General features: G+C 36.0%; 6 protein-coding genes and 1 long non-coding RNA gene across 7 annotated transcripts; 3 read left to right on the top strand and 4 right to left on the bottom strand.

Annotated features, from left to right (window-relative positions):
* LOC109588720 (uncharacterized) lies at positions 1 to 352 on the bottom strand. The gene is made up of 3 exons (XR_002188331.1): positions 288 to 352; positions 119 to 237; positions 1 to 24 (listed from the first exon to the last, which is right to left on the bottom strand). It is a non-coding gene; the product is annotated as an uncharacterized LOC109588720 (long non-coding RNA).
* Positions 353 to 479: 127 nt separating this feature from the next.
* LOC100632441 (kinesin-like protein KIF20A) lies at positions 480 to 6153 on the top strand. The gene is made up of 20 exons (XM_020005715.1): positions 480 to 1012; positions 1093 to 1274; positions 1393 to 1546; positions 1675 to 1893; positions 2056 to 2242; positions 2294 to 2437; positions 2492 to 2681; positions 2739 to 2828; positions 2890 to 3032; positions 3108 to 3206; positions 3301 to 3422; positions 3596 to 3708; positions 3756 to 4870; positions 4920 to 4995; positions 5054 to 5140; positions 5195 to 5398; positions 5526 to 5575; positions 5649 to 5773; positions 5837 to 5910; positions 5980 to 6153. Exons 1-20 carry the CDS (start codon positions 574 to 576, stop codon positions 6040 to 6042), a joined length of 3876 nt encoding a protein of 1291 aa, XP_019861274.1. The 5' UTR covers positions 480 to 573; the 3' UTR covers positions 6043 to 6153.
* A 38-nt stretch (positions 6154 to 6191) lies between these two features.
* LOC109589683 (uncharacterized membrane protein C776.05-like) lies at positions 6192 to 11410 on the top strand. Its single transcript, XM_020005730.1, has 6 exons — positions 6192 to 6278; positions 6331 to 6542; positions 6725 to 7008; positions 7058 to 7202; positions 10926 to 11125; positions 11171 to 11410. Exons 1-6 carry the CDS (start codon positions 6200 to 6202, stop codon positions 11295 to 11297), a joined length of 1047 nt encoding a protein of 348 aa, XP_019861289.1. The 5' UTR covers positions 6192 to 6199; the 3' UTR covers positions 11298 to 11410.
* Positions 11411 to 11504: 94 nt separating this feature from the next.
* LOC105316432 (uncharacterized membrane protein C776.05-like) lies at positions 11505 to 12933 on the top strand. Its single transcript, XM_020005736.1, has 6 exons — positions 11505 to 11647; positions 11700 to 11887; positions 11946 to 12229; positions 12286 to 12430; positions 12488 to 12687; positions 12731 to 12933. Exons 1-6 carry the CDS (start codon positions 11623 to 11625, stop codon positions 12870 to 12872), a joined length of 984 nt encoding a protein of 327 aa, XP_019861295.1. The 5' UTR covers positions 11505 to 11622; the 3' UTR covers positions 12873 to 12933.
* On the bottom strand, positions 12824 to 15048 carry LOC100635009 (lysosomal acid phosphatase-like). The gene is made up of 13 exons (XM_003383365.3): positions 14898 to 15048; positions 14756 to 14851; positions 14612 to 14704; positions 14464 to 14550; positions 14227 to 14292; positions 14052 to 14138; positions 13914 to 14000; positions 13730 to 13856; positions 13599 to 13684; positions 13431 to 13543; positions 13275 to 13382; positions 13126 to 13229; positions 12824 to 13076 (listed from the first exon to the last, which is right to left on the bottom strand). The coding sequence occupies exons 1-13, from the start codon at positions 14991 to 14993 to the stop codon at positions 12925 to 12927; spliced, it is 1302 nt and encodes a 433-aa protein (XP_003383413.2). The 5' UTR covers positions 14994 to 15048; the 3' UTR covers positions 12824 to 12924.
* Positions 15049 to 15147: 99 nt separating this feature from the next.
* On the bottom strand, positions 15148 to 22424 carry LOC100632317 (uncharacterized). Its single transcript, XM_020005707.1, has 25 exons — positions 21450 to 22424; positions 20007 to 21394; positions 19926 to 19961; positions 19793 to 19864; positions 19295 to 19402; positions 19197 to 19253; positions 18814 to 19149; positions 18126 to 18760; positions 17936 to 18080; positions 17808 to 17894; positions 17683 to 17763; positions 17520 to 17627; positions 17295 to 17462; positions 17179 to 17248; positions 17038 to 17129; positions 16796 to 16996; positions 16657 to 16751; positions 16507 to 16602; positions 16167 to 16323; positions 16054 to 16113; positions 15906 to 16009; positions 15683 to 15772; positions 15596 to 15635; positions 15483 to 15545; positions 15148 to 15432 (listed from the first exon to the last, which is right to left on the bottom strand). The coding sequence occupies exons 1-25, from the start codon at positions 22411 to 22413 to the stop codon at positions 15298 to 15300; spliced, it is 5388 nt and encodes a 1795-aa protein (XP_019861266.1). The 5' UTR covers positions 22414 to 22424; the 3' UTR covers positions 15148 to 15297.
* Positions 22425 to 22479: 55 nt separating this feature from the next.
* LOC100632189 (actin-interacting protein 1-like) lies at positions 22480 to 25884 on the bottom strand. Its single transcript, XM_020005722.1, has 14 exons — positions 25775 to 25884; positions 25602 to 25723; positions 25398 to 25488; positions 25194 to 25341; positions 24767 to 24947; positions 24482 to 24640; positions 24139 to 24230; positions 23923 to 24064; positions 23789 to 23870; positions 23554 to 23707; positions 23308 to 23506; positions 23049 to 23216; positions 22747 to 22888; positions 22480 to 22697 (listed from the first exon to the last, which is right to left on the bottom strand). Exons 1-14 carry the CDS (start codon positions 25788 to 25790, stop codon positions 22591 to 22593), a joined length of 1803 nt encoding a protein of 600 aa, XP_019861281.1. The 5' UTR covers positions 25791 to 25884; the 3' UTR covers positions 22480 to 22590.
* Positions 25885 to 25901: the final 17 nt, after the last annotated feature.

The raw sequence follows: 25901 nt of genomic DNA, 5'->3' as shown, positions 1-25901 counted from the left end.
AAACTTTACACGAACTTCTCCATGCTACAGAGAGAGAGAGAGAGAGGGGGGAGGAAAGAAGAAAGATATAGAGTGAGTGAGATTCGTGTGAGTAGACTCCACAACTCTCCCCACATACATGTCCGAGGGATGGTGGTTTCATGTTGTGCCCTCCTCCACCAACCGGATCGATTGGATGAAAACCAGCTATAAGGTGACGGTGAATGTCCTCGTCCACTCTCCTTCGAACCGAGCGATCTGTAGGGCAAGCCATTGGATAGATTAGAAACAAAAAAGAAAGACAATACCTCCTGCTTCGATGGACGGTAACTGGCCATCAGCCATTTTGATTTAGGGCGTGGCTCGTGGAAAAAGATCACGTGAGAAGAAACCTTTAATTTACTAAAAGTAAGCGGAAGAGTTTACTGGTAAAGTATGCAGAAAGTATACAGAGAAATGCGATGATCACGTGAGCAAATCAAATTGACAAATTGAAATTGGCGCCATTTTATCAAAATTAATTATCATTTTGCTAAAATCAAAGAAATTCTGTACTTCTCTCCTCTTTTCTCCTCTCTTTCTCCAGCAGCAGAAATGTCATCAGAGTTCAGCCCATCTTCTATCAGCCCTATAGATGAAATTTCAGCTGACGACACATTCTCTGACATCAAGAAAGAGCTGATCTTCGACACACCTGTATTCAGACAAGGAACCACTAAAGCCCATCACCCTATAGAAGTATTCCTCCGTGTGAGACCACCGCCTCCCCAGCCATTGGGAAACACCAAATCTTTTCTAACGATTAAAAACGACAGTGTCTGCACAGCAGTGCCTCCTTCCTACTCCAAGTGGTCAGCAAAGGCTTCCAATGGAGAGCAGTTCATGTTTTCAATGATATTCAAGAAGGACTCGACGCAGAAAGAGGTTTTTAAGACGGCCGTCGTTCCAGTACTTGAGGAGTTTTTCAAAGGACAGAATACCCTCCTCCTGGCATACGGAGTGACCAACTCTGGGAAAACCTACACTATGACAGGTTAATAGTAATAATAATAATAATTAATTTTTGTAATGTACATTTGTAACCTTATTTGATATTCATTTATTTTCTATTAGGCTCGCCCACGCAGCCTGGTATCTTGCCACGGACTATTGATGTTATTTTTAACTCTCTTGGCCCTCACCTCTCCTCCTCTGATGATGTACAAATCAAACCTCAAGCATATTCTAATGTCACCTACCTGAATGAGGAAGAAGCTGCAATAGAGAAAACTATAAAAGAAGAGCTCCTGAAGCAAGTGAGTTTTATGATAATATCATGGTGGGAAAATGTATTGAAGGAGCTGCACTAGGAGCTTAATATTACATTTATTTTGTTATAATTATCACTAACAAGTTAAGTATTATTATTATTAGGCTAATCCTCCTCCTCCCGCTCCTCCCCCTTCTGCTGAAGTCAGTAATGCCAGTTCATTGTTTGAGCAAGCATCTCACATCAGTAATGATAATAATAATAATACAACTGATAATAATACTGGCCTAACTGATGTCACTGCTATGACTGATGATAGTAAGTGCAAGAAAAAATTCAAAATAATAGCTTCACAATGCATGTATTATTGAAGGATTATTTCTGTATTTTTCTAAACATATTTATGTATCCATTATTATTATTATTTGCTTTTCTCTCCCCCCCAGCTTGTAGTATGATGGCTAGTATCATGAGTGAGTATGAAGTTCAAGAGGACACTACGTTACCAGTAGACACACAGAACGAGTCTGTGTTCTTCTCCATATTCATCTCCTATGCTGAGATCTATAAGGATTTCATATACGACCTGCTAGGAGAGAAGACACTCCACGAGAGACCGATTTTACGACTGGCGGCTGATAAAATTGGAAACCCATACATTAAAGGTTCGCTTGTTGATGCATGCATACTTTTGTTATATGACCAATGACAATTGGCAAAATTTTATAAAGGTACATGTACATGTACATGTATGTATTGCTTCTGTTAAGTATACCCATTCACTTCTCTCTCTCCTCTTCTTTGCAATCTTTCTCTATTTTTTGAAGGACTTCATGAGGTTCAGGTGGACAATGCCAAAGAAGCGCTGCAGCTCTTAAGGATTGGCATGTCTCGACGTCACAATGCAGCCACTAGACTTAACTACAGCAGCAGCCGCAGTCATAGTATCTATACAATTAAGCTGGTTCGGATTGTTAAGGGTAACAGAAAAAGGAAAGCAGCTGGAGTGAATCGGTAAATTATTGCAATATATGTATGTACTTTGATTTTTTTCTCTTCTTTCAGTATATCAGTAGTGGATCTTGCTGGTAGCGAGAGGAGCAAGAAGACAGGTGCTTCGGGCATTAGGATAAAAGAAGCCGGCTCCATTAACAATTCTCTACTCGTTTTGGGTCAGTGCATTGAAGCAATGAGACACACTGGGAGGCAGTAAGAGGAAGAGGGGGAGAGAGAGGGGGGTCTATCATCTTCTTATCTTGTTAGGAGGTTTGATCCAAAGATATTGCCACCGTTTCGTAACTCCAAGCTAACCCAACTCCTCCAGACGTATTTTGTCGGTAAAGAGAGAGGAGCAAGACAAGGACGGATTGTAATGTGTGTCAATGTTAGCGATGATCCTGCAGTCTTTGATGAAACATTTCATGTACTCAAGTTCTCAGCACTGGCCAGTAAAGTAATAAATGCATGCGTTGATATTACAATTATATTAATTAACTGGTGATTGGTACAGGTTGTACCAGTTTCTAAACCAGTTTTACCTCAGATACAAGAAGAGCCTCCTCCACCGGTAATAGAATACATAAGAGATGATGAGGAAATTGTAAGTGTACTTGATTGCAATACAATGCATTATACATTTAATCTTTTGGGTATATCTTTAGGTTAGATTGAAAGAGTCATTGGCTACAATGGGAAAGGAAGTGGCCCAGTTAAAGCTCCAGTTATGGGAGCAGCATTACACCATAAGGCAGCAAGTAGCACAGGAATATAACGAGCAGATAGTCGAAATAGAGGAAAAATACAAGTATAAGGCCTTTAATAATTTATACATGCTTTTAATTTGGTCGGGTTTTTTTTCATTATCCTCCTTTATTTTTAGTCGTGAGATTGATGAACGTGAAGAAATGATGGAGGAAGAGATTGAGAAGAGGCTGGCCGTGCAGCAAAAGTCGATGAAGAAACTTTATTCGACAAAAAGGTTATTATATATTAACATTTTGGTACTTTAAATTTGTGTGTGGGTGTAGTCAATCAAATAAAATGGATTGTTTTAAATATTTTTCTTTTTTTAGAAAGCGAGCTCGTGTAGATGACGATGGAGGTGACAGGCAAAAAGAATTATTGGATAAGATCTCTTTCTTGGAACAAGAGTATAAGAACTTAGAGGAGGAGCTGGAAATGGAGCGTTCTAAAAGTATGCAATACGCAGCTAGTACAGCAGACATTCACTTATTTCATTCTTTGTACTATAAGTACATGTATATGTACAGGATTTGAGTTATAGCATTGTTGTTTAGTTATAGCATTGTTGTTTAGTTATAGCATTGTTGGTTAGTGTGATTTTGTTTGTTTTGTTTTTTGTTAAAGATGCTGAAGTTTTGAAGGATGCTTCACTTACTTATCAAACTAATATGACAAGAGCCCATGAGAAAATGATGGAAATGAGTACAAAAAGTATTGGATTGAAAGAAAAACACGAAGTAAGAAAAATACGCCTTATAATAATTAAATTATTTCTTTGCTGTAGCAAGACATTTTTGAACTTGAGGAAAGTTTGACAAAGGCTCAAGTAGAATTTGGAGAGAGGGAGCAAGTTTTGAACAGTGAATGTAGGAAGCTCAGAGAAGAAATCAAGGAGAAGGATCGTCTTTTAGAAGAGACACGTGCAAAACTACAAATAATGGAAGAACAGGCTCTTGAAGCAACAGAGAAAGAAAGAAATTCTGATAATAAGCAACAAGTTCTTGATAATATGAACAGTAGATTAGCAGCCCTTGAGAAAGAACTTGATAATAAAGATGATGCCCTCACAGAGAAAGATAAAATGATAGAAAAACTAAAGGCAAGTTTGGAAGGGGCCATGAAAGAGGTTTCTGGGAAAGATGACCTCTTACAGAGCTTGAGGCATAATGAACTCAAAAGTAAAGATCAAATGTTAGTGGAACTGCAGAATAAGCTGACACTAATGGAGAGAGAGAAAAAAGACCTCTCAAAAGAATCCAGTACTAATTCACATGCTGTGACTGAGCTTAAGGAAAGCTTGACAAAGGCACAAGAAGAGCTCGTTAGTCTTAAAGAATCTCAGGCTAATGAACTAGATGAGTTTCAAAGAGACTTAAAAGAAGTGAAAAATATGCTGGTTGCTAAAGCTGAGGAGTTGTGTGTTGCTCTGGCAGAGAAAGAAAATCTTGTTGCTGACTCAAAGGTTCTATCCAGTCTCCATAAAGAGCAAATGGAGGGTATACAAACTGAGCTAAAGAAATCTCAAGATGCACTATGTCTTTATAAGAAGGAAGCTGAGGAGGAGAGGGAGTGTTTATTAAAGAAATCTCAAGCCAGCTTGGAGGAGAAGGAACAGTTTATTACTGAACTAAAGGCTTCCCTTGACAGTGAGATAGAGAAATCAATCAAGAAAGATTGTCTCCTTAAGGAATTGAGAGCTGATTTTGCTCGTGTACAAGAAGAATCAAAGAAGAAGCTACTGGAGTCCAGCAAGAGCTTGGAAGAGAAAGATAAAGAATTGGCAGAACTGGGTGAATCTTTGAAACAAGTTAAGGAAGAGCTCTCTGCTTCAAAAATGAAAGAATTGGACCAAGTAAAGAGCCTATTAGCGGACCAGAGAGTTAGACTGGATCCTTACAGGTACATCATTATTATTATTATTGAATAAGAATGATTCAGTGTCATATAGTACATGCAGTAGTACTGAGAATATATATGATCTTCCACCTGAAGAAGATGATGATGATGATGTTCAATCTGCATGCGTGAGTATACAACATGTATTCTTGTTGCTTTATTAATTTTCATATTTCATGTATACAGGATAGTAGGGATGTACATGCAGAGCCATTATATGATTCTATTCACATTAGCAAAAGTGAACCCTCTCTTGTGCTGAATCAAGATGAGGTCTGCTATTTTCATTTTTCTGTCACTGATTTTATCATTTCTCTTTTTTAAAAGACTCTTAAAGAGATGGACCTTAATGAAACTGGCAGACATCTCAAACTGCTAGAAAGGAGCTCCCAACTTGAGGATTCTTTTGATGATGATGATGATTTTGAAAAGACTCCAATTCGGTTTAATATGAAAGATATACAAAGGAAAAAGCCATCGAAATCCATGAAAAAGAAGCCAAAAGAAAAGAAGGCCAAAGAGAAGCAGAAAGTAATTGAAGCTTGAATGACTCACAATCAAACACTATCATTCACATATTGTATGATAATGCTAGACAGTTTCCAGTTAATAAAGTTAATAGCACAGTCCTTTATATTCAATTCATTTATTTTAATAGACAACTGCAGAGTCTACTCCTGATGCTAGCTCTCAACGTTACAATCTAAGGTAATAATAATAATAATAATAATAATAATAATAATAATAATAATAATAAAGTAACAATGTCATACTAATCCAGGACAAGAAAGACTAAAGTTATATCATCGGACTTTGTATCTGACTTAGATTCAAATGAGAATACACCTTTAGCTGCTGCACCAACGCCTACCACTCCTGTCAAAACTATTGTTGATTTTTTAAAAGGTTCATTTATATACACATACATCTATAAAAAACTTTTAATATGCATTATTCTCTTCTCTATAGGAGGTAGGAGTAAATCTAAAAGAGGGGCAGCTAAAGTGTCTGCATCACTAGATGTTGTTGATACACCTCCTCCAGTATGTTTATATAATGTCCTCTACTCGTGTCTATGTACATGTACGTGTACTTTTTGTTTATTTTTATAGAGACCTAGTGGCTTTCAAGTGAGGGCGGGAACTAATTTGAGACCTACTTCTAGACTAAAGTGATGGATCCATTGATTATTGGGAGACATGGTCATTTCATTATAATGTTACTACAGTGTACCTTTTATATCATATTAGCTACTAATGTTTATTAACATCTTTAAATCTTAAAAATGTATTATGACAATAAAAATAATGTGAGTACTCTTTATACAGAAGAATGATTATTGTTGTGGCTTGTGGGCATGGCTCTTTAACTACTAACAATATGGCGACTGGTGAAGATAAGCAGGAAAAAAGCGAGTCCAGAATGCTCTCTTGTTTAGTTGTTTATTGATGATATTGTTATAGGTTCTAAAGATGAATTTGGTGCTTTGGATGATCTCCTTGATTTTGAGTCCATTGAGCTTTTAGACGAAGACTTTAACGACATAGTGAGCATCAGGAAACTGAGTGACTCTACAGCTGACAAACTTACTTTCACCGTATTCCTAAGCAACGTCATGCTCACTGCCTTCCTTGCTGGCTATGTCCCTCAGTATTTTTACTATTGGCATTCAGTGGTAAGAAGTGAAACTGCATGCAGTGCAAAGTCTCGCCCCGCCATGCAAATCTGCTTATAGTACAGTGGATTTTGAAAGCATTTTGCACTGTTTATCACTCGTTGTTTTCCCAGTGGTGGTCCCTGAACACAAAATAGATACACATGTGCCAGTGATGATAATAATATTATCCTTTTATATAGAAATCAGTTGCTCTTATTCTTATAAGATGGCTCATATACAAGCGAAAAAGATGGCATTACTTTCTTTTTGATTTTTGCTACTTTGTCAACTTGCTCCTCTTTGTGTACTTCTGGTCCCCGTGGAAGCCCAACTGGTTGTTCCCAGCCATATTTGTTCTCTCCCATGGCCCACTCCTCTTTGCCATTCCCCTCTGGCGAAACTCTGTAGTACCTCATTCACTTGATAAAATGACTTCTCTCTTCATTCACATTTCACCTCCATTGGCTACTTGGGGAGTAAGATGGTAAACGTTATTTGTCTATCGTATAATCATTACTCATACCTTTTTGAAGGTTTTCAACTCCAGAGCAAGGGCTCGTGCTCTGTTCAAAGCCGTCAGCTCCTGGTCCAAGGGGATGTGATGATGTTGGATGGGTGGAGCTGATAGTCTGTCCGCTAGGGGTATACTTGGTTTGGATGTTGTTGTATGTTTTTGTGGTAAGTTTAAAAAGTATTATACAATGCAGGAAGTTTGAGCTGATTTTGACTAAAACTTTTTAAAGCTGTAGCCACTTTAAAAATTAGGCCAATTTCCAAGGCTATAGCCCATGGTTTTTTCCAAAAAATGGCTCCGAAATCACACCCAATTTTTATTATATTTTCTGATACATATTGATGCTCTTATGCTGTGTAGAAAGTTTGAGCTGATTCCAACTTCAATTTTTCAAGTTATGGCCATTTAAAAAAATAGGCCAATTTTTGAAAAATACCCAAGGCTATAGCCCATGGTTTTTTTTCCAAAAAATGGCTCCGAAATCACCCCCAATTTTTATTACATTTTCTGATACATATTGATGCCTTTATGCTGTGTAGAAAGTTTGAGCTGATTCCGACTTCAACTTTTCAAGTTATGGCCATTTTAAGGAAATGTAAAAAATCTGAAAAATACCCAAGGCTATAGCTAGCTTGTATAGCCCATGGTTTTTTCCAAAAAATGGCTCCGAAATCACCCCAAATTTTTATTACATTTTCTGATACGTATTGATGCCCTTATGCTGTGTAGAAAGTTTGAACTGATTCCAACTTCAATTTTTCAAGTTATGGCCATTTTCAAAAATAGGCCAAATTTTGAAAAATACCCAAGGCTATATATAGCCCATGGTTTTTTCCAAAAAATGGCTCCGAAATTACCCCAAATTTTTATTACATTTTCTGATATGTATTGATGCCCTTATGCTGTGTAGAAAGTTTGAACTGATTCCAACTTCAATTTTTCAAGTTATGGCCATTTTCAAAAATAGGCCAAATTTTGAAAAATACCCAAGGCTATAGCCCATGGTTTTTTCCAAAAAATGGCTCCAAAATCACCCCAATTTTAATTATATTTTCTGATACATATTGATGTCCTTATGCTATGTAGCAAGTTTGAGCTGATTCCGACTTCAATTTTTCAAGTTATGGCCATTTAAAAAAATAGGCCAAATTTTGAAAAATACCCAAGGCTATAGCCCATGGTTTTTTCCAAAAAATGGCTCTGAAATTACCCCAAATTTTTATTACATTTTCTGATATGTATTGATGCCCTTATGCTGTGTAGAAAGTTTGAGCTAATTCCAACTTCAATTTTTCAAGTTATGGCCATTTTAAGAAAATGTCAAAAATCTGAAAAATACTCCAGGCTATATAGTCCATAGTTTTTTTCCAAAAAATGGCTCTGAAATCACCCGAAATTTTTCCAAGAGAAATTCCAAAAATAAAAAAATTCCAAAAATAAAAATAAAATAATTCAAAAATATTCCCACACTCTCAAAAAAATCAGAAAAAATTCTAAAAATTAAGAAAAAACCAAAAATATTCTCACGCTCTCCAAAAAATTTTTTTAAATTCCAAAAATAAAAATAAAAAAATCCGAAAATATTCCCACGCTCTCAGAAAAAATTAGAAAAAATTCCAGAAATTAAAAAAAGAATTCCGAAAGTATTCCAACGCTCTCGGAAAAAATCAGAAAAAAATTGAAAAATAAAATGATCCAAAAATATTCCTATGCTCTTGGAAAAAAATTAGAAATAATTCTAAAAATTGAAAAAAAATCCGAAAATATTCTAGAAAAAATCTGAAAATATTCCCACGCTCTCGGAAAAAATCAGATAAAATTCCAATAATAAGAATAAAATAATCCAAAAATATTCCCACGCTTTCTAAAAATATCAGAAAAAATTCCAAAACTTAAAACAAAACAAATTAGAAAATATTGCCACCCTCTCGGAAAAAAATCAGAAACAATTCCATAAAAAATCTGAAAATACTTCTACACTTTTAGAAAAAATCAGAAAAAATTTGAAAAATTTTTAAAAAATTAGAAAAATATTGCCACGCTTTAAAAAAAATCATAATAAATTTCAAAAACAAAAAAATCCAAAAATATTCCCACACTCTTGAAAAAATCAGAAAAAATTCCAAAAATAAAAAATCCAAAAATATTCCCAAGCTCCTGGAAAAAATCAGAAAAAATTCCAAAAATAAAAATAATCTGAAAATATTCCCACCCATTGGAAAAAATTCTAAAAATAAAAAAAAATCCAAAAAAATTCCCACGCTCTTTAGAAAAAAATCTAAAAAAAATCCGAAAATATTTCTACGCTCTCGGAAAAAATTAGAAAAAATTCCAAAAAAAAATTCGGAAAATACTGCCACGCTCTCAAAAAAATCAGAAAAAAATTCAAAAAAATAAACCAAAAATATTCCCACGCTCTCGAAAAAATTAGAAAAAATTACAAAAATAAAATAAAAATAGTCCAAAAATATTCCCACAAAAGTCAGATAAAATTGCAAAAGTAAAAGGGAAAATAATCCAAAAATATCCCACACTGTTGAAAATGAATAAAAAATCATTAAATATAAATTTATTTGAAAATATTCCCTATTGTCAATGGACAATTGACATTGGACTATGTACAATGGACCATGAAATATGACTATGGACTATGGACTATGGACTATGGACAATGGACTACGGACCATGGACTATGGACAATGGACTATGGACAATGGACAATGGACTACAGACCATGGACTATGGACCATGGACTATGGACCATGGACTATAGACTATGGACAATGGACTATGGACATTGGACTATGGAATATGAACTATGGACTATGGAATATCAACTATGGACAATGGTCTATGGACCACGGACTATAGTCTATTGATAATGGACTATGGACTATAGTCAATGGATAATGGACAATGGACTGTGGATTATGGACAATGGACAATGGACTACGGACATTGGACATTGGACTATCACAGACTACGGACCATGAACTATGGACAATAGACTATGGAATATGGACTGTAGACAATGGACAATGGACAATGGACTATGGAATATGGACTATGGTCAATCGACAATAGACAATAGACTATGGACTATGGACTATGGACAATGGACTATGGACCATGGACAATGGACATTAGACTATGGAATATGGACTGTAGACAATGGATAATGGACTATGGAATATGGACTATGGTCAATTGACAATGGAAAATAGACTATGGACTATGGACTATAAACTATGGACAATGGAATATAGACTGATTCCGACTTCAATTTTTGAAGCGATGGTCGTTTTAAGAAATTGCCAAAAAATTGAAAAATACCCAAGGCTATAGCCCATGATTTTTTTCAAAAAATGGCTCCAAAATCACCCCCAATTTTTATTACATTTCCTGATACATATTAATGTCCTTATGCTGTGTAGAAAGTTTGAGCTGTTTCTGACTTCAATTTTTCAAGTTACGGCCATTTTAAAAAATGAGCCAATTTTTGAAAAATACCCAAGGCTATAGCCCATGGTTTTTTACAAAAATGGCTCCAAAATCACCCCCCAATTTTTATTATATTTTCTGATACATATTGATGTATTTATGCTATGTAGCAAGTTTGAGCTGATTCCGACTTCAATTTTTCAAGTTACGGCCATTTTAAAAAATAGGCCAATTTTTGAAAAGTACTCAAGGCTATAGCCCATGGTTTTTTCCAAAAAATGGCTCCAAAATCACCCCCAGTTTTTATTATATTTTTTGATACACATTGATGTCCTTATGCTGCGTAGCAAGTTTGAGTTGATTCCAACTTAAATTTTTCAAGTTACGGCCATTTAAAGAAATGAGCCAATTTCTGAAAACTGTACCATATCATATATTCTTCATAGGTATTAGTCTGGAAGAAGAAGAGGGTGAGAGAGAGGAGCTATGTGACCAGCGTTGGCTGGATGACTGAGAGAGTCAAAAAAGGTTTTTTATACAAACTTTTCAGCATATGTGGGGAAAAGTACTTAAAGTACATCTACTTCTCCTGGCAGACCGTTTATACTTGCTTAGGCATATCATCGGCTTTTGTCTCTTATCACTGGTAAGTGTAGTTCTATGGCGAGTGTGTCTAACAGGTGTGGTTTAGGATGGAATATGGTGTGATTCTCATGTCTGTGACCATGGTCATTGCTTGCTATAACGGAGCTAGTTTTTACATTGATGTCATTGGACACAAGTACTACGAACTGAAAATGAACAAGAACAATGACTAGAAGAAGAAATAACATACCATACACATGTGTGTATGTATGCATATTAGGTTATACTAATATTGTCTTTTCAATTTCTCATTTGTATTTGATTGGGACTCAGTTTTAAATCGAAAGTGTAGTCATTTTAGCACAATTTGAAGTTGCAATGTTTGGGTGGGCTCACAATTGAACGCCCACTCACTTGATTAACTAAATCTAGTCCTTCTCTGTCTTGTGGAACGAACGTGATGTCTTTAGAACGTGTACATGGCGTGGTGCAACTGTGTGTGATCTCTAAAGAACAAGAAATGGCTTGCTAGTCCTTTAGACAAAGAGGAAGTCAAAAATGGGTGTTATTGGCACAAATAAAAGTAAAGTAAACACAGAGTTGTAATTATGATAGCTCTATAATTTTTATTGAAGTGCAAAAAGGCGACGTTCTAATGAATTTTGAGCTCCAAGATGATGACCTTGAGGAGATTGCTAAAATCAGAAAACTCGGCAACGTCACAGCTGATAAGCTGACCTTTACACTCCTCTTAGGTGGAGCTCTGGTAGATGCTTTCATTGCTGGATATTTGCCCCAGTACTTCTACTATTGGCATACACTGGTAAGCCAGCAATGAAAATCGAAATTTTCAAATGACAATTATTGCATAATTACTGCAGAAATACCTCGTTTTGATGCCCATCCGCTGGTTTCATTACAAACAGAAAAGACATCATTACTTCCTTCTTGACTTTTGCTACTACACTAACACCTTGCTCCTCATTTATTTTTGGTCTCCCTGGCAACCCAATTGGCTCTTCCCAACAGTGTTTGTGTTCTCTCATGGTCCTTTGCTATTTGCGACTGTTATATGGAGGAACTCAATAGTACCTCACTCTCTTGATAGAATGACATCAGTATTCATACACTTATCACCTGCCTTAACCACTTGGGGTACAAGATGGTATATGCAGAATTTTCATTATAAATAATCATGTTAATCATTTCTCACGTTTGCAGGTATTCAAGTGTTAAGCAGGAGTTCTCACTCTGTGCTCAGCCAACAGAGCCAGGTCCAAATGGCTGCAATCACATTGGATTGAGGGAACTTGTAACAGGTCCGCTTGTCTTTTATTTAGTGTGGATGCTACTCTACATTCTCGTGGTGAGTACATACATGCATACTGTAGGATAACTTAATTTTGCAATCTCTCTATCACAGGTGCAAGTGTGGAGGAAAGAGAGAGTAAGGAAGAGGAGCTATGCTACTAGTGTTACTTGGATGACAGAGAGCACTAAGAAAGGCTTTCTGTACCATTTGTTCAGCATTTGTGGAAAAAGATATTTAAAAATCTTTTACTTTGCATGGCTCACTGTTTATACATGGGTGGGCTTATTATCTGCTTTTCTCTCCTACCATTGGTAAGTATAGTGTTGTATTTATTGTATTATTATCTGATGTTAGGATGGAGTTTGGAACGATCATAATGGCTTTTATAGTTCTCATTGTATGCTATAATGGAGCAAGTTTCTATCTGAAAGTCAAACAACATAGTGATTATAAGGGGAAACTGAGCAATGACAATAACATCAAGGAAAAAGGATAACAATTTTAATCAACCTGAAAATAATATTTACAATAATAATAAATTATTTATTTTATGTAGCTTCAGTGTCTTGATTGTTAAGTGCAACATACATTCTTTTCTTTCTTCCGCAGCAACATACCTTTGTCATAAAAGCAAGCAATATAAGTATGAGGAGAATTAGTATGCCAGAGGTGATACAGAGAGCTATAACCAACCACATTTCTATATAAAAAATTGCATTAACAACAAAAATGATTATTTATCATCTAACCAATATCATTTGAAGGAGCTAAAGTTGGAGAAGAAGTTGGAGCTGTAGTTGTACTGCAAGATGAAGACCATTCTTTTTCAGTTAGACGGTAAGGGGCCATGATTCTATAAAAAAACCTATTGGTACTAAACTGTGACTTAGGACTTTACTGTTTCAGTTTTTCCAATGGACAATCTTTGCTGCAGTTTGGATGAGTTAATTCAACAAAATCATTACTATCTGTTTCGTTGTGATAATAAAACCTCACAAAAAAGTCACTGCAGCAAATAGTAAAAACAATAACTCAAACTTGGCTATAGCATTACTTTTTACTGCTTCCACTGGAATAAAGCTCAACAGCAAAGGCAGCAGAATATGGAGGCTGTTTACCATCAAACATATCAAAGACACTTAACATAGTAGCTACTGTGGTATCATGCTATATAATGAAAAGAAACAGAAGTGATGTTTAATTTTGAAGCAAAAAAGCATACTGCTGAATAGAGCACCATTTTCATGTCTGGCATGACTCCAGTGGCTTTATTCTGCATATCCTTCAACACTCGATTCGTCCATACTCCTATAACAAATGATTCCACAGCATCCTTCATCATATTATACTAACCTCCTGTTAGCTTTCTCTTGCATTTTGTGCTGAACATCAGCCTCAACAGTGAGTCATCAATTGACTCAAGTTTTGTTAGTAGCTGTGGTGAAAACCACTCGGGCATTGTCAAATTGTTATCATGATACTGATATAGCAAACAAAATTATGATAACTTGAATCCTCCTTTGGCATCATTCATTACCTCAACAAAAAGAGCATCCTTCAGAAGCCCAACTGTAATAACATTTATGTCCTCTCCAGTCCATTCTGTAAGATTATCAAAGAGTTCCTTTGTAGGCAAAAGAGATCAAGAATTTTAATCTATATCCAATACTTATACCTGATTGGCATCTTGTATTTGTTTATAAGTATTGTTGTCTTTATCCATCAATTTGTCATAGACGGGACAACTTGCCACATTCAATAGCTAAAAGACATAACAAATTAACAATGCCAACAAAAAGTAATGATAATAATAATAACAACAATAATAATAATACTGTTTGTGTACTCACACTGTCATATTTTTGTGGAGTAGTATGAACTGGTATAGGTTGCCATTCCAGATCAGGATCAAACATCTAATGTATGATATTGGTGTTACTCATCAATTCTTACAGTTACCAACTACCAAGAGTACATAACTCTTGATAATATCTATGGTATACTCTTGGTAGTACTCAGTTAGCACTTGTAAACATTTTAAAGTGCTAATTGTCATTTGTTTATGTCACTTATCTAAAGGCACTCACTTGATTTTCCCCTGGTGGATACATTCCTGCAAGAACACACTGTGCACTCATAAGCGTTCGATCATAATCAGTGCTGCGTACATATATCTAAAATTATAATTATGAACGACATTATTAGCACTGTAATACACTGAATAAATGCTGGTACTTGTGATCTATTGTATCCAGAGTCCATGAATCCTGTATCCAAGTACCTCGACTTGAACACTGTACCTAAATGATACTCTTCCCTCATGCCTTTCTAAAATAACACAAAATTTACATAATGTTATTCTTAACAGTTATTGCTTACAATCGAAAGCTGTCCGAACCCTTGAGGCCAAAAATCTTCTTGATACCTGTCCGCCGGATAGGATTCGACCGGTGAGCGAGCTCCATGACGTATAACCTGGTTATATTGCCACCATATACTAAAACAAAACCTGTATACTAACCACAGATACAAATTGTAGCTCTTCTTCTGACAAGACAGCAGATACATGTAGCAGAAAAAGAATCAGCAACCACAGGACATTCATGATCGTTCTCATTTAAAAAGAAGGCGTGATCAGTAATCACTAATCAGCCACACCTTCACTGCTGCTGCAAAGCTTGTCTTTACTCCAATCTAACCAAGCAAACTGTTCTCTAGTTTTCATCATGAATATACTATGTTATATATATATTTATCCATTACTACACTAGTTGATTAAAATGGTGTTGATCTTTTTCACAATCAATAATATTTCTTAAATAAAATTTTACAAAAATAACAACAACGGTGTGATTAATGATAATGATTAAAATGTAACGCAATGACAATAAAAACAACATTACCTTGCTGTTCTGGTTTACCTAGCTGGACTCCTTCCTTAAACAATTAATATTCTTTAGATCAATATTGGATTCCTTTGCTAGCTTAAGCAGTGATAAGACCAATTCTTCATTGGAGTAACCATGAACCAAGCCAGCCAGCTCAAACAATAAAAACTATAAAAATAACCCTCCCTCTTAAACCATTCTCCCTCTCTCAAATTCACTTCATTCCACATGTCATAATCAAATGGTCGATCTTTTACTAATTCTTGAAAAAGCAGCCTTGCCTAAAAAAACAACAATAATGATAATAAATGGTAGGTGATAATACTAATACTTCTCTGTAATGTCCTAAGGAAACTTCAACTGGTATTAACCTGCAGTAGCAGTAATACTTTTGAGATGCTTTACATCAAAGACTTACAAATTATAGCGTGAAGAAGGTAGACTGTAATAGAATGACTCGATCACATTCTCATTGATAACATTATATTTTAGAGAATAATTCAGATACCTTAAAAATAATGATTAGTGGCAAAGCTTCAGCATTAATAATACACAACATTGACAACATATATATTGCATTGAGAAAGAGAGAGAGGAGGAGGAGGGAAAGAGAATCTAAGTCTAAGAGTGATGGTACTTACATTGATATTAGTGATAGATTGTTGGGCAATGATGACAATAATACATACAATATATTAACAATAACATTAGAACTACCTAATAAAGAATCTAACAACCTCATTACCTAGAACAACCCTTTAAATATAATTGTTGCAATGATTTACTCACGTTTGTATGAGATTTTTGTGGAAGTACCAAAAGACATCTTTTAATGACATTACACAATGTCTAGATAGAGAAAAAGAGAGAGGTTTAGGTTAGAAATTAAATATTTAATGTACTTCTATCGATTGGTTGGAGTTATTAATTTTAATAATCAACACAGCAATGTAGTCAAACCACAGCTGCTCATAGCCATCCCTCTGTGTTGACACAGAATTAACTGATACCTCATAAGTCTCCTCTACAGTTTCAATGTCAACAACTCTCTTATATAAACTAAAAAGAGACAGTAAAATTATGAGCTAATGATGAAATGTGCTATCAACAATAACATGAAAATTTTTTTGACAATGGAACAAAATGGATTTTGCTTGTGACAGATTTTGTGACAATGGAACTAATATATGTTTTTTGCTTGTGACAGATTTTGTGACAATGGAGTAACTATTAATAACTCACCAGTAACACAGCCACCAATACACTAAATCATTTTGTACATCATTTCCACTTATAAGTAAAGGAGACTCATAACAATACGACAAACCAAGTAGTTTCCTAAAATTGTAAATCATTGTTACACAAATCACCCACCTAATTAATTAGACCCACTGATATAACGTAAGTGGTTCCACTTCTGCTGTCTTCATATCAAAACAATTAATCACAGCCTTTTCCAATATGTCTTTGGCAATAGCATCATTAGCCTATAAAAACCAAAAAGAATAATATAATTATAATAAGAACATACTTTCTCAATACAGTAGAGAGCAGTTGCATAATATAAAAGTGGATGCAGCTGTTTCTCAGATTTGACTATTTCTGCAGGTGCTTTTGGTTTAAAGGACGTTAAAGAGTGTCTCAGCAAAACCAGCTGGACTACGTTGGGATTGATATTATTAAGTAATCTGTTAATGCTATTCATAGCATTGACACCTCTGCCTTGAACAACCTGAAAAACAGTAATTGATAATTATTACTAATTAATTGAACCTCAAATATGAATAAATTAATATAAATCGGGTACAAATATCTGATTGAATCTGGCATCATCACGTCCTTAAAAATCCGCACATTGAGTATACCTGTAATCAAATGGGTGTGGTCTTGTAGGTGTGGTCAACATACACTTACTGATAAACACTTCCATAAATTTGCTAATAATCCCGTCACCTTCTTTTGTCCATTTTATAAAAAACGGCTCCTACCGAAAATTCCAATACAGTTTATAATCTTTCAAATTCTCTCACCTTTGTAACTATGGTGACAGGAATCATGTTGCCATGACAACCCGGAAGAGGGGCGGAGGGATTGACCAAAAGGTGCAAGTAGGTAAGACAAAGAAAGACTTTGTCTTCATTAGTCATAAAACCCATCAAACTACTGCACGAATCAATACCTTTATCTTCTAGAACATTCTAACAACACAACAACAATAATAATAATAATAGTAATAATAGGACAGTGGCTATTACCTTTAACACTGTTAATCCGGATTCAATATCATGCGTTAAGAGATCAATACTAACATAGCTTAACACTAGTTCCAACATAAAGTGTGAAACAGATACAGCATCTACTGACTGTTTGGTAAAGAGAGGGATGTGACAGGACAACAGGTGCATGTATAATACTAACCAGCTGCTGGCGTTCAATTATTTGAATACATTTAATAATACACATCTTTTTATCAGGGACCGACCTACTCTCCTTTATCCCCTAATAAGCAAAATATCAAACCACATCCAAATGCTACTACTTACTTGTTTCAAAATTTTAATTGATGGGCACTTTTCGAAAGCGACTTGATAAATATCAGGATTGATTTTAATATATTCAAACCAAAAATCCTGTAATTATCGATGACTAAACCATTACTATCATTACTTACTTCATTGTTTGGGTCACTTTCGACACTTTTCTTGAGTAAATCCTCAGCTTCTCTTATATTACCAATAAAACTAAACTGCTTTACTTTACTTAACACATCATCTTTTGCATCTGTTCCTTCTGACATAAAATATCGACCACTTTTCCTATTAACATCACTAAGTGATAATGAATCATTTTCATTTAAATACTTCTTAGTCGCATCTTGATACTGATAACTATGCTCTACTGGTACGGGTTTGAGATCACGAGAATGAGTCTTCTTCTCGGCCGACGTTGTGACTGGCGACAAGACACTGGACGACTGCTGGTGAATCGTATGCGTTGTCAACAGCAACCACTCCGACGCCGTCATAGCATCACGCAGGGTTGGATCGGGCTTTGAAATACTCGGATACTGAGACAAAAGATGAAGAGATATCTCGTCCTCGGATAACTGGATAGAGTCCCAGTGCTGCCCCTTGCAATCCTTATTGTTACACTTCCCTTTGTATTGGAAGCGACACAAAGGCTGATGAGGATTAATGGCATTGGAATGAGTCGGGCTGGTCAGGGAATGCTTGAATAGTGTCCGATAGAGAGGATTAACCCGATAGGACTTGAATAATAATAATGGAGACTGATAAGGACCAGTGGCTGGAGATAGGGAAAGAGTATTGCTAGCTATATCGGCGTTATTGGGAGAGAAAGAAGGAGGGAGAGAGAAGAGGACAGATGAATTGATCTTTGGAAGGGAGAGTAGGTTTAATGGTTGACCAGTGGCTATTGAGACAGGATTCATTATCAATAGAGTAGAGTGAAGGAGAGGAAGGGATGGCTTCCAACTCTGTATAAAGAAAATATATAATAATAATAATAAAGTTAAATTGCTGTCCTTGCCTTTAAGCAATTTGTATTGACTTTAGTTGATCCAAATAACAACTCTATTGTTTGGGACGATAGCGGGAAATCGGGCAGATGTGGACTCAAACGACGTGGGCGTGGCCTCAAGTTTGGCAGGTGTGGCTTTGTTGGAGGCTGGTCGGGTTTCGGCGGAGCAGATTGAGACGTCTTAATTTTTTTAGACGTTCTATTTGAAAGAGTCGGTTGCTTGGTAATCTTCTTTCCATCTACATGTACTCTCTTCCTTTTGTTTTTGTGGTCATTGCCATTGGTTGATTCCGCTGATTGCATCACATGATTTGAATCAATTGAAATCCGACCGAGAGATTTCAACTATTAAAAAATTAAATGAAAATAATACATACTCTATAAGTAGCTACTTCATTTCTGATGTGAGTTTCCTCTTTTCGACACTTTTCCAATTCTTTTTCTGCCAACTACATAAATAATAAAAATAGTTTTATAACAATGATGGTACCTTTAATTCTCTAGCTAGTGATTTCACGTTACTTTCCAGCATTTCACAACGAGACTCGTAAAAAGTAAGCCTCTCCTTTAACTTTGCAGTAACATCACTCCCACCAAACTACATGTATCATGAAGAGAATGAATGTAATAAAAATTGGATGTGATTTTAGAGCCAATTTTCAGAAAAAGCAAAAGTTATATATAGTCCAGGGCTTCCTACAGGATTTTGCATAGTGCTAATACAAGTTCTTGTCAGTGGATTTTAAAGTTCCTCCAAATATGAGAAAACACCACATGCTACATGAACACATGGTATCTTCATGTCAAAAGAGAATAGGAGAGAATTCTCCATTTTTATTAATTACTTTTCCTGATACATATACATGTACATGAAAATTGGGGAAAGGGGAATGATTTGGAGCCAATTTTTAGAGTGAAGCATATGTAAAAAACAATGTCAATAACTATGTAAAGAGAGATGTTCCAGGTTGTTAACATACTAACTTACATGAACCGTAGCTTGTTCAACATGACCCTCTCCCTCTATGTCCTCATCGTCTTGTGAAATAATCTTGAATTCCTAACAACAATAACAAATAAAAACACATAACAAAAATAATAATAGTAATAATAATAATTACCTTGACATTCCAAGTATTAGTGGAACTTGTCACAACCTAATTCATTGATTAAGTATTAATGCATTCTGAATACACACGTACCTTAACAGAACTTAATTCAGCAGGTTTAACTGCAGAATCAGATAACGTTGTATCCACAGCAACTGATTCTGTATCCATAGCAACTGATCCAGTATCCATAGCAACTGATCCATTATCCATAGCAACAACTGATACTGATGTTGATGTAGTGTGAGGTGAAGAGGAGGAGGTAACAGGTTGGGAGCTGTCAGTGCTATTAATGGATGCTGGATCAATGGATTTGTCTCCAGGAGTTTCAGTATTAACATCAGTAGCATTAACATCATTAGTGTCATTGTCTACCTTACAAGCAACTTCAGTGCTTCCATGAGTGTCAGGATCAGTGTCAGCATGAGGTTTAATATCATCATGAGCTACTGTGTCAGGGTCAACATTTATATCAATGTGAACATCAGGGTCAGTGCTAGTGTCAGCATTGACTTTTGCTTTAATATCAGTGTTAACCTCTGTTTCAATATTGGTGTTAACCTTTGTTTCAGTATCAGTGTTAACTTCTCTTTCAATATCAGTAATAACCTCTGTTTCAATATCAGTGCTAACTTCTGCTTTAATATCAGTGTTAACCTCTGTTTCAATATCAGTTTTAACCTCTGTTTTAGAGTTCACGAGGTTAGAAAGAGATTCAGAAACAACTATATCAGCAGTGCTATCAATATGAGGATCAGCAACATTTGTAACTTCAAGATCTTTGACGAGTTTCACTGCTAACTGTGAGTCTTTACTGCTTGGAACATTTACAATATCAGTGTTAGTATCAGCAGTATGGTGAGACTCAACTTTTGAATCATCAGTGGTGTCAATATCAGCATGATGATCAGTAGTAGTATCAATATCAGCATTAGAATCAGCATACTGATGATATTCAGACGCAATAGTATCAGTAGTATCAATACAAGTGGTACTAACAATATTGTGATCAGATGCATTTGCATCAATATCGGTGTTAGTATCAGCAATATCAGACACATTTGCATCAATATCAGTGTTAGAATAATCTAGATTAGGATCCGTTTGCTTAGATAACATTGAGCGAATAGCTGTTAACCTCAAAAATAATAATTCCAAATCTTCACAAGGAAGATCATGTGATGCATCATGTGACAAAGACACATTAGGAGGAGGATTGGGGGACAAATCATCATGTGACACATCATGTGACATATCATCAAAGAAGGCTGGAGGATCAGGAGGATTGAGTTCATCCTCATGTGACATAGCATTGTCAAAGAGAGGAGGAATGAGTGAAGGTAGATCCACTGTATTATTGCTGACGGCTGACTTGTTGCTAACAGTGTTTTTGGCTATTTTAATGTAATGATCAACTGTATCTGAAATAATTGATTGATCAGGCTCTGGTGTACTGATATCCATTGGAACTGGTGTATAATCTATAAAATAACAAAAATTATTATAAAATCAATATAAAACAAGTAATATAATTACCAGTAGAAGTGTCTTCAGACTTAATGGGTGATGCTCGAGCGTGGCTATCAAGACGCATAAAAACCGAATCCTTTACAACGTCCTCTGATCTCAAATCATTAGATCTCATATCTTCTGATTTTATTGATCTCCTCAGCATTTCCAGTGCATTGGACAGATCAGACGTGTCTAAAGCCGGTATTGAATACGGTCTCTCTCCTCCATTGTAATATATATTGCTACCTTGAGCATCACTAGCTCCAGGCTCATCTATATACAATAGATCATTTGATGATCCTTGCCACTGTAACCCACCACTGGGAGGAGGAGAGGGTGGAGGAGGATTAAAAAGAGGAAGGGGAGGAGAGGAAGGAGCTGAAAAAAGAGGAGCCGGAGAAGGAGGAGGAAGAGGTGGAGAAGGAGGAGGAAGAGGCGGAGAAGGTGCAGGAGAGAGCCGAAAAGCAATGCTGGAGGGGATGGCTGAATAATCCCGAGGATATAATGACGATGGAGGAGGAGGAGAAGTCACAAAGTCACGAGGAGGGGAAGGCACAAAGTCTCGAGGAGGCGGATGAGTCAAATATTCCTGAGAATGTGTCACGTAATCCCGAGGAATGGCCAAATAGTCTGGAAGAGGTGTATTCCTAGGAGGGGGGGATGGGAGCCTGTAGTCTGGATGAGGGATCGAGTGGTACTCGTCATTGTACCTACGACGAGGAAAGAAATGATGGGAACTGCTTGGAGGGGAATGGAGAGAGCGTCTAGTAAAGGGACTAGATACTGGGTGTCCCAGAGACTCACGATAAGGATAATGCCCATAATCTCTCGTTCTGGCACGATCATATAAGCTATCGTGTGCCTCTCTTTCATAGTCAAGCCCGTTATACGAGTAGTATCCGTCCCCTGGTGTGTAGTCTCTTCTTTGTCTAGAGAAAGGAGAGCGATTTCTCTCTCTTTCTCTCCTCTCCCTGTACCTAGCCGCCATGTGCAGTCACTGCCAGTCAGGAAAGTATACGGATAAGTTTCAGTATATTTCCGTATACTATTAATCTGATTAAAATCATAATCTATAACTATCAAAACTACAAAAAAACACTATAAAAAGAGAATATGCTAACTAATACAAGTAGCTCAAGTTTTTAAAAGAGAAACAGAGAATGTTTCAAGCAGAGTACTCCCATATCCTAATGGTAGCATCGTTGCCACACGAAGCAACAGTGTTATCATTAATCCAAGATACACCAGTCACTACGTCCATTGGGTGAGCACCTACATAATTACAAATAAATTTATTTATCACTTGTCATTGTTAACATACCTTTGATTTCAATGTGATCAATGGCATCAATATTATAAATACAGACGTTCGAATCAACTCCCCCTGTTGCTATCCTCTTACCGTTAGGTGACCAGGCCAGAGACCTCACTCGGGCATTTTGCTTCAACAGTTCCTTTTTGAACTACAAACAATATTATGACAGACACAAACACAACAAAGTACATACGTGTATCATCTAATGCATATTGTAAATGTATTACAATTAGTATAAACAAAGCTCCATGAACAATAAAATGAGACGGCATCACAATGCTAATTAGATTGTAAACTGTACCACTTACTGTATAGCTTGTAGTTTCATATAAAAAGACTGGCCTGGCTGAGCCAGAAGCAGCCAGGAGCTCTCCTGAAGGATCATATCCAATAGCATTCACTTCACCTTTGACCTCAAACTCTTTAAACTCATTCAATTTGTCACCTTCAATGCTGTACACGATAGCTCTCGAGTTCTATTCATAATAATAATAATAACAGTAACATTAATAGTACCAATAACAATAATAATAATAACTTGCTATATAAAAATATATATATACTTACTTTATATCCAACAGCCACATAGGGTTTATTGGGATGAAACGAAGCACACAAGGCTTCACCAGTGACTGGCAATGAGAAGACTTTCTTGCCGTCACGAACAAGGAAGAGCTCATTCAACGAAGTAACCAGAAACACTCCGTCATTTGAGCTGTAAGCAATTGCAGTCGGGTCACGATCAGGGAACGACAATACATCAGACCTAATAGCAACCATGAACAATATAAGAGTATCTTGAATAGCTCTTACGTATATTCGTTCTTATCAGGTAGTATAGTCTTTGAAGTTTTATCAAGTCCAAGTGTTTGTATGATGTCAGGAGTAGCGGCCATTGAGCAGACCAGGTTAGTGTGGCCTGTACCAGCAACAAGGCTAACGTTGCCAGCATCAGTTGTCCAGACACTTGAGAGATATATGAATTAAGGATAATAACATTAATGATAATAAAATAATAATTCTTAGTATAATGATAATAATTGGATATTGATTTTGCCATCCATGCTGCCACAGTAAAGCTTTGAGGAATCGTAGGATGTTACTATGCTTGTTAAATTCTTATTCTGGCCCTACAAAACACAAATTATTGCTAATATTATTATTATTATTAAAAGAGCTTACTGTTAAAACCCTAAGAGGTTTTTCAGGGTCGTTCTTATTGAGGTAGTTAATATCACCAGACAGTGAGACAGATAAGATATAATCTCCTTGCCAGAGACAGCCAAGCTGCTGATCCTCAATAGTACTCCCAATCTTAAACTGACTATAATATTAATAATAATATTAATAATAATATTAATAATAATAATAACTAGCACTGATACTTAGTGAAATAACCTGATGCTAGTTTGAGTGGCAACATCCCATAGTTTAACGCTCTTGTCGCCCGATGCAGTAATGAGATGTGAGCTATCCGGACTCCATGATACCTATTGTGAAGATGTGGTCAAATACACATGTATACATTACATGTACAATGTATATACATTACATGTACATGTAATTATTATAGTGTGGCATTAAAATCTAAGTTCAATCGGAATCAGCTCAGAAAAATACATTGTATAAAAAATGAAAACTTTCTTTTAGCATACAGGATATTTTGTCAATTTTTTTAGCAACTTTAAGATCCACTGGAAAAAACCTGAAAAACCCTATTGAAAACCCAACTTAAACTTACACCATATATTCCTCCAGCATGAGCCTTGTCTCCTCCTAGTTTGCTCATCAGCTCTCCAGTTTTACCATCATACAGAGCAGCAATACAATCAGAGCCCCCACTGCATATCAACTCTCCATTCGGTGAGAACCGGATCGCATTAACAAAACGTGAATGAGTCTAAAATTATTATCATTATACAGTAAATGACAGAATGGTCAAAAGCAAATGAATAATGTAAAAAGATTATTATTATTATCATTATTATTATTATTATTATTATTATCATTATTATTAATATCTTACCTTCATTGTGTGCTTAAATTTAAATGGAGGTCCTTCAAAAAAGGCGCAAGTTGTGTCCTCACTGGCAGTAGCAATACGGAAAGGCCTTGTTGGCTTGTAAGAAATAGAGTTGATTGCCTTAGAGTGACCTTTGATTTCACCAACAGTTGATCCACTGTCCCATAATATGCAAGCACCAAAGCTGTAATAATAATTAAAAAAAATATAATATCAGGCATGTTCTCCATTTTGTCGTGCTCTTTCTCCATTGTTGTTCTTTGATGGTAATAATAATTATCAGCTTTCTCTTCTTGTTACTTTATCATCCCTGTTATCTTTCTTATCATAATTATAATAATAATTTTAAAAAGTAATGGGCTCTTTCCTTGTTTCAATGTTCATCTCTCTCTCTCTCTCTCTCTCTCTCTCTCTCTCAACAATTTATTACCTTGATTGTCCCTGTCCACCAATAGCTATCCTCTTGCTATCCGGAGACCAATCTATATCTCTGATAGGCCCAGCAAAAGGCTGATACTCGTATTTCAAAATGTGCTCCGCGTTCACCGTATCCCAGATCCTTAACTTACCATGATCATCTTTAACAAAACAAAAGTACTTTATTCATTTATCAGTATCACTATTTCATTCTCACCTCCGGAGGCAATGTAATAGCCAGAAGGAGCGTACTGAGCGACATTAACTTTAGTGGAATGTTGTGTATAAGTATCACAAATTGAAGGGTTCTGTATAAAAAAACAATACAAGAGATGTACATGGGCCATGGTTTATGACCATATTTGGTAATAAGAATGCATGTTTGCGAGGCAGATACTCATAAATATAGCGGGCATCTTACGTCTATGTCTCTAATATAGACGGTCTTTCCATTGCAATAAAGGAAGTTCTTCCCCTTGGGGTCTCCGTTAAGAACGAGTGCAGTTGCTCGCTGTGTGTACGGCAAAGACGCAAAAGTTGATTCTAAGAGTCAATGGTAATGATATAGATACGAATGAAAGGGTTTAGAGCTACTTTTAGTCCAGGACATCTTCTCAAAATGAAAGAAACGGCAGGGACAGTCTGTTCTCAATTAATTTTCTCTATGAGACCACGCCTACAATGTGTAAATTGATTATGTGGGCAGGGCTTTCATCAAAAA

The sequence above is a fragment of the Amphimedon queenslandica genome, unplaced genomic scaffold (assembly GCF_000090795.2).
Source record: "Amphimedon queenslandica unplaced genomic scaffold, v1.1 AMPQUscaffold_13511, whole genome shotgun sequence".
NCBI classification, from domain to species: Eukaryota; Metazoa; Porifera; class Demospongiae; order Haplosclerida; family Niphatidae; genus Amphimedon; species Amphimedon queenslandica.
This window is presented reverse-complemented; position numbering and strand designations above follow the sequence as displayed.